Consider the following 7,247-nt stretch of genomic DNA (forward strand, 5'->3'; position numbering starts at 1 on the left):
TTCAACCAAGATTCTATCTCTACCATTCTACTTAAAATGTCTTTTCCCAAAAGAATTATCTTATCAGTTCCTCCTTTCACTTGATCTTTTCTGAAATATTTCATAATCCCTTTTCAGACTCTCGGAAATGTCTTATACTTTGTGTCCCATCCCCTTCCGAAGATATCTTCTTCATTTAGCACCTACTGGCATTTTTCTTTGGACCTGTTCTGACTACACATTGCCAGGCTCTTTCAACAGTTTCTCTCTCATTGAGGTTGTTGTAGTTCAGTCACGTCCTCCTTTTTTGCGACCCCATAGACTGTAGCCCACCAGGCTCCTCTATCCATGGGATTTCCCAGGCAAGAATACTGGAGAGGGTTGCCATTTCCTTTTCCAGAGGACCTTCCCAACCGAGGGCTAAACCGGAGTCTCCTGAACTGGCAGGATGATTCTTCACTGCCGAGGCCACCAGGGAAACCCCACCCATTAGCCTATAAAATTGCCCAAACCATAAAAACTAACCAAGTCATATTTCAGGGCCTCTTGCCTTCTGAGATGGCCCACATTCTGGTCTGTGGAGTGTGTTTTTCTCTAAATAAATCCACTTCTTACCTGTCAACTGTCTCTCATTAAATTCTTTGGCAATGAGGCAAGAACCTAAAATTTACCAGGAAAAGCTACTCTGCTCTAAATTATAATGGCTTCTACCAGCTTATAGGTTAGATTATAACATCTTTATCATAGGTTTAACGTTTTGTTACAATCTGGCCGAACTCATCTCATTAGCACTAAATCCATTCATTCTCACCAAATATTCCAGGCTTGATCTACAATACTTATAAGACCTATGAATATTGTATTGTCATGCCTTACATTTTTATTGTTTCCTTCTATCAGCTATATAACTTCTCTGCTCTCATAGTGTTCTGTTCATGAGTATGGTATGCCATGTTCCAAGTGTTGTATATTATTCAACTGAACTTTGTTGGGAGCAGGGAAAACAGTATCTTAATCATCTACCACAATGACGTCATGGAAGTCACACAGTGAGTCCTCAACAACTCTTTGTTGTGAACTGACTTAAAAAAATTAATTCAAAATGCCTTATACATTAAACTTTCATATACTATATACTATATATCCTAAACCTTACACATTATGTACATATGTATCCTATATGTATATATACGTGTTTATATATTATATATATGTATAGATGCATACAATTATGTTTATGGTGTATGTATGTGCATATGTGCACATACTTTAGGGTTGAAAAAGCCTTTAAATATCATCTTTCCTAGTCAGTAAATATCACAAAATAGGAAACCAAGAACAAAAGTCATTGAATGGCCTTGCCAACATTCTAAAACTTGACAGTGCCAAACACAGTGTTAAGTTCCTCTCTCAGCTCTTCATCCAGTGTACTTTTCACTAAATCACTTTAATTCAATGATCTCACCAATAATATGATTCTAAATAATCTGCTCTAGCAAGACCAAGCTAATCCCACCAGAATCTGAAGACTGTCTCACCTCATTTTCTCTCCCAAATCCCTGCCTGTCTCCTTAGTGCCATCAAATGAAGAACACTTATGATTCTATCATCTCTGTATTTTCATTTACATTTATCCTTCTTCTTTAATATTCCCTATTTCCTCTGATAACTACTCTCAGTTCCTTCATAGACATGGTAAATTCTACTTTCCCTCCAGAAAAAAATAAAAAGGTCCTTATCTTGCTCTCCTGTTTAATTCACCATTTTTTTCCACCAAACCAAGGCTCACCATAAAAGATTACATCCTCATCACACTAGCTTATATCTGCCCATGCACATAACTCTAAAGTTTAAAGATTACATTCTCACCATTCACTCATTTGATCTTCATGATACGAGGAATAGTCAGGAGAAGGTCATATTTACAGGCAGATGAGTAAACTGGAGATCAAAAGTTAAGTGACACTCTAATGTTCCTGAAGGGAGCAACAGCTGGAACAGACACTGAAATCAAGGTCTCCATATCCTTGCTCTTCTGAGCTTTCCACTGGTTTAAACTGTTTTTTGGCTTATGTTTCTATCACGACATTGATATTGACACATATTGGCAGACTGTGTACAGTGAATGCTGCCTAGACTCATCTTTGATCTGAATTACTGCTCAGCTCTTAGTACTTTAAAAGTATAAATTTGAACCCTGGCTTTAGCTAAATCAGAGATCTTCAACTCTTTACTTTTAAATTGAAAAAAAAAAATTATTTGATTTCATCTTTATCAACTAATCAGTCGATCTTTAAACTTCAAGTGGTAAGAAGAATGACGCAGACTAATATGCTTTTCTAAACATGTGTACATGTGTGTTATTTCATGCAACATTCTGAGCCAAATTATGTACTTTGGCTTTAGACAAGTTTCTATTCAATCTCTTCACTAAGTTGCTACACAGATGCAACATTTTTTTATTAAAAAACCCAGGATATCAATGTTATTATAGTGCAGACTAATCTGTCTCTGCCTTAGAGCTCTAAAAACAGCTGAAGTCAGGTCAGAGTCACTCTCTGTAACTCATTTGTGATCCCATGACCAATAATATACCTTCCCTACTCATATCTACTGCATCCTTCTCTTAATGTTTAGGCACTGCCAAGAAACTCTTCATCATCCCTAGCCAGAAGCATTAAGCATAATGCTTCCCACTATCTTCCTATAAACAAGAAGTTTCAGGTCAGCTGAAGAATTCTCAGTGTCCTTCAGAGGAGAGAGGAGCCCCGGGAGAGGAGTGGTAATTCCTCATTTGGTATTGTTTTCCTGCCTGTCACTGCCCCGCCAGGACCTCTAGTCAGCACTTCACTGGGAGATTCCAAGGGGCAATTAGTTGCTTGCTTTTGTTGGCTGGTTGAAAACAAAGCAAAAAATTTTTTTCAAGACAGGAAAAGTTTAAACCTAAACATCCTAACCATTACGCACTTTTTAAAACCCCACAATTCACTCATTAAGAATGGAGCTTTACAAGGTCTCAGCCAGCTCATTGGCGCCCCATTTGCCTTTAACTGTTAGACATGCCCTCACTTGGCTCCTTTCCACGTGTCCCACATAAGCTACACTTAAATTTAAGTCTGTATCCGTCTACATCATGGCACGGAGCGAACTGTTTGCCTTAACACAGGATAAAAACCGGGGCTAAAGGTCTGCTTTGCTCTTTGCCAGAAATATATTTAAGAAAGTCCTAGCAGAATGAGAACAGAGAGGTTAAAAATATTGCACTTAATTACGAAAGTGCCGCGTTGGTTGCCCTCATTAACTATGAAGCTGTGAGGGAAATATCATTCCAGTGACTCACTAATGCCTTTGAGTTATTAGGTTCTTTCCTAATAGCCCCGGACACGACCTAATTCGCGTCCTAGGAATCATACTTTTTACCTTGGGATCCCAGCACACCCAGATCACCAGGAAGCACGGGGGTCCCTCCTGAAGCCCGGCAGTTCCGTGGTGTGGACCCAGATGCGAAGATGGGGACCACGGGGGACTCCATTCCACTTACCAGTCTTCCACAGATAGAGGGTGGGTGCCTCCGCCTCGCCCGGCGCCGCAGCCCCGCGGGCGCCCGGGCACAGCAGCAGCAGCAGGAGCGGCAGGACGGCCGGGCGCCGGGACGCCGCGCGCCCCGCTGGCAGCCCCATGCCGCCGCAGCCGCTCCAGGGTCCGGATCCCTGAAGGGGACGCGGCGGGCAGGGAACGTTCCTCCGCCCTCGGAATGTCTTCCCAAGTAGAGAACGCAAAGCTCTCTCCCGCTATTGTTCGTTTTCGTGTCAGATGAAAAGGAGGGAAAGCGCGTCTAACACCGGGGAACAATAGCGTCTGCGGTGGCCGCCGCCGCCGCCGCCGCCGCTGGCGGGGATGCTGCCGCCGCTGCCATTCCGCGCAGAGTGGCAGGTCCTGGCGGCGAGGGAGGCAGCCGTCCGCAGGGGGCCCCAGCTGACGGAGCAGGTCCTGCAGTCCGGGAGGCAGCGCGCCCCCGCCGCAGCCGGCTGGCGGGAGAGGAGGGGGCGTGAGCCGACCCGGCCCCGAGGGCGCTGCCGGCGGGGGCGGCTAGAGCGCCAGGGCGAGAGAGGAGGCGAGTGCCCCGGAGAGGGGACACCCGGATCCAACACACCCAGAGAACTCCGGTGCACATGGCGTGATGAAATATGTTTGCAGGGATACACCAATAAAAAGAATCATCACCCGACAGGCTTCGGCATGACAAATAACAGGCATTGAAATCCATCGTCATCCAAGGAGTCAAATGCTAGATCCAGTGGCCTGTTCTTAGTATACATTTCTTTACACAAAGCATCAGTGTTTCTGAATTACTTTATGTGGGGAGCAGTACTTATCACCAGACGTGAAAAACATAGGAAAACAGCAGAAATATTTACTTGCTGTTGAAAGGCACTTAAACTTTTTAAAATCTTTCTTTTTTAACTTAATTCTATCCTCAATAAAAATATGAGCAGTACTGATCTGCTAGAAATCAAAGTACATTGTCTTTTAACAGCCTTTAAAACTGAATTAGTATTAATAAGTATTCACTGTGATACCTAATTATATGGATAACATTTTACAAAAACTAATCATAACATTATATTTCACATATAAAATTATATTTTATAAAATATTTTATATTTATATAAATATAAAAGTGCTATCCCTTTATCCTCTGTCAAAATTATGTTACTTTTAAGGATTCACACAGTTCTGAGTAAAATTAAAGAACAAATTGAGTTTTCATTTGTGTATCTCCAAATTAGTAAATTCTTTACTTAAAAATATTTGACACTGATTTCTCATAACACTACTGTAGGAAAAGTGTCTTTATATAATTTAATGGGTTTGGACCTTTTGTTCTTTGTTTTCTCCTTCTTCAACCAGTAGTAATAAAGAAATGTGTGTGAAGTCTGATAATGCTTTGCCCTTTCTCTCTTCTCCCCAATAATAACCTCTACTAATTCATTTCCTAGTAAAGCTAAAATAATATCAAGGCATTTAGCCAATTAAAAACCAGGCAAAAAAGAAAGCCAAAGAAAACTATTCATATCCAGTCAGCAATATTTGGCCAAATAAAATCTAAAAAGCAGGAAAACTACTCTTTATGAATTTACTCCATCAGCATAGCCAAGCAAAGAGTTTAAAATGAGGAAGCTACTGTTCCTGAAAGAGGAAACCTTCCATAAAGCTCTCTTGGGAAGCCTGTCCTTTTGCAGATCATTCCAGACACAGCCCTGCTGCATGCATTAGATTAAAAGCAGGTTTGATCAAATAATTTCTAGGTCCTGCCTATTTAAGTATTCTGACATCAGAGGAAATTAGCAATGTTGAAGGTTGCAAATTTGGTCTTTGTTTACTTTCCACTCTGTTAGGCCTCTAAGAGGGAATTAAAAGCTCAGAGAGCCTTCGCTCTGTGAGTCTGTGATTAGGAGAGATAAGCTAGTGTGGATTACTATTTCTTCACTGGTGAAAAATAGTAGGCAACCATCAAGAGATTATAGGTTGATAAAGGATACAAAAAAACCTGATTCCAACTTGTGTGTGGCTGCCTGGAAGAGCACTTGTTTCAACAGTTAGACCAAAGAAGAGAATAGGATTTGCTATAGCTTCCTTGGTTCTGTCTTCTTAGAGAACACTCTGTAACACCACTCTACAAAGGCAGTGTTTTCCTATCCTGTTTTCATTTCTCAGATGTTAGGGTGATAAATCCTAAAATCCTCTACTTCTGGCACAAACAGCATTTAAAACAAAGTACTCAGTTAATCAGCCCATTCTAAGCAATCTTGGGAATTCCCAAACCATTCCACCAAGTAGAAAGTCATCAAATAACAGAAAACAGAATCTAAGGAGTGAAGCTAGGACAATTTGATGTACAGGATAATGACCTAGCCCTTTGAAAAGCCATCAGATGCTATACTCAATCACTTAACGTCAAAAGAAAATTTAAGATTCTGGTTTTTATATTTATCCATAGTTGTATAATAATTCCTCAGCTGGTCAAGAGTTAAAACATCATGGCTACACTATCAAGCATTATAGAGAACAGGGGATTGGTGCTAATTCCAAAACTGCTGTGATTTAAAATACACAACTAGGGCTCATATTCTGCTGTAGTGTTTGAAACCAGCCAACAACTGGTTTCCTTCTTTTAATTTCAATTTACACAAAGCTTAAAGATTACTCCAAATAATATTATTCAGCCATAAAAATGAATGAAATAATGCTATATACAGCAACATGGATGGACCTAGAGATTATCATACTAAGTAAGTAAAAGTCAGACAAAGACCACCATCATATTATACCACTTATATGTGGAATCCACAAAATCATACAAATGAAGTTATTTACAAAATAGAAATAGAGTCATAGATAGAAAACAAACTTATGGCTATCAAAGAGGAAAGGGGGATAAATTAGGAATTGGGGATTAACAGATATACACTGTACTTAGTTGATCAATCATGTCTGAATCTTTGTGACCCCCATGGACTGCAACCTGCCAAGCTCCTCCCCAAGAATCCATGGGGATTCTCCAGACAAGAATACTGGAGTGGGTTGCCATGCCCTGATCCAGGGGATCTTTCCAATCCAGAGATTGAACCCAAGTCTCCCACATTGCAGGCAGATTCTTTACTGTCCGAGCCACCAGCGATGCCCTGCTGTCTATAAAATAGATAAATAACAAGGGCCAGTTGTATAGCACAGGGGACTATAGTCACTATTTTGTAATAACCTATACTGGAAAAGAATTTCAAAAAGAATAGATATATACCTATGTGTATGACTGAATCACTTTGCTGGACATCAGAAACATTTGTAAGTCAAGTATATTTCAATTAATGTTTTTTTTTTTTTAATTTTAAACAGTTAAAAAAAAAAATCACTGCAGATACACGCACATGCACAATTAGTAATAGATACCTCTGGACAAGGTTACAGAAACTAAGTCATAGAAACATTTGTCTCCACCACTGTCACATATGTTATCTATAACAATGTCATTATTGCACTTGAGGACAAAAATGTATGGGTCTCTGAGGACAGATAAATGATATATATATTCAGATACATGTTCCTTTGTGAAAGCTATAGTATCCAGTTAGATAAATCCTATCAATAAAACTGAGAAACAGCAAGAGATAGCAAGACACAGCAATCTTTGTTTTCTAGCATATGACATAAATAACACACAAATGTTTAACGACATGATGTCAACATTTAGTCATGAGAAGTCTCAA

At 40.0% G+C, this 7,247-nt stretch overlaps 1 protein-coding gene across 1 annotated transcript in view; it reads right to left on the minus strand.

Annotated features, from left to right (window-relative positions):
* Window positions 1-3,879, minus strand: part of THSD7A (thrombospondin type 1 domain containing 7A) — a 444,687-nt gene extending 440,808 nt beyond the window's left edge. Inside the window, exon 1 of the mRNA XM_065939654.1 lies at window positions 3,521-3,879. Coding sequence (XP_065795726.1) covers window positions 3,521-3,659 — 139 coding nt within the window. The 5' untranslated portion in view covers window positions 3,660-3,879. The remainder of the gene's footprint in view (window positions 1-3,520) is intronic.
* Window positions 3,880-7,247: the final 3,368 nt, after the last annotated feature.

Source organism: Muntiacus reevesi, chromosome 6 (assembly GCF_963930625.1).
Source record: "Muntiacus reevesi chromosome 6, mMunRee1.1, whole genome shotgun sequence".
Lineage (NCBI taxonomy): Eukaryota > Metazoa > Chordata > Mammalia > Artiodactyla > Cervidae > Muntiacus > Muntiacus reevesi.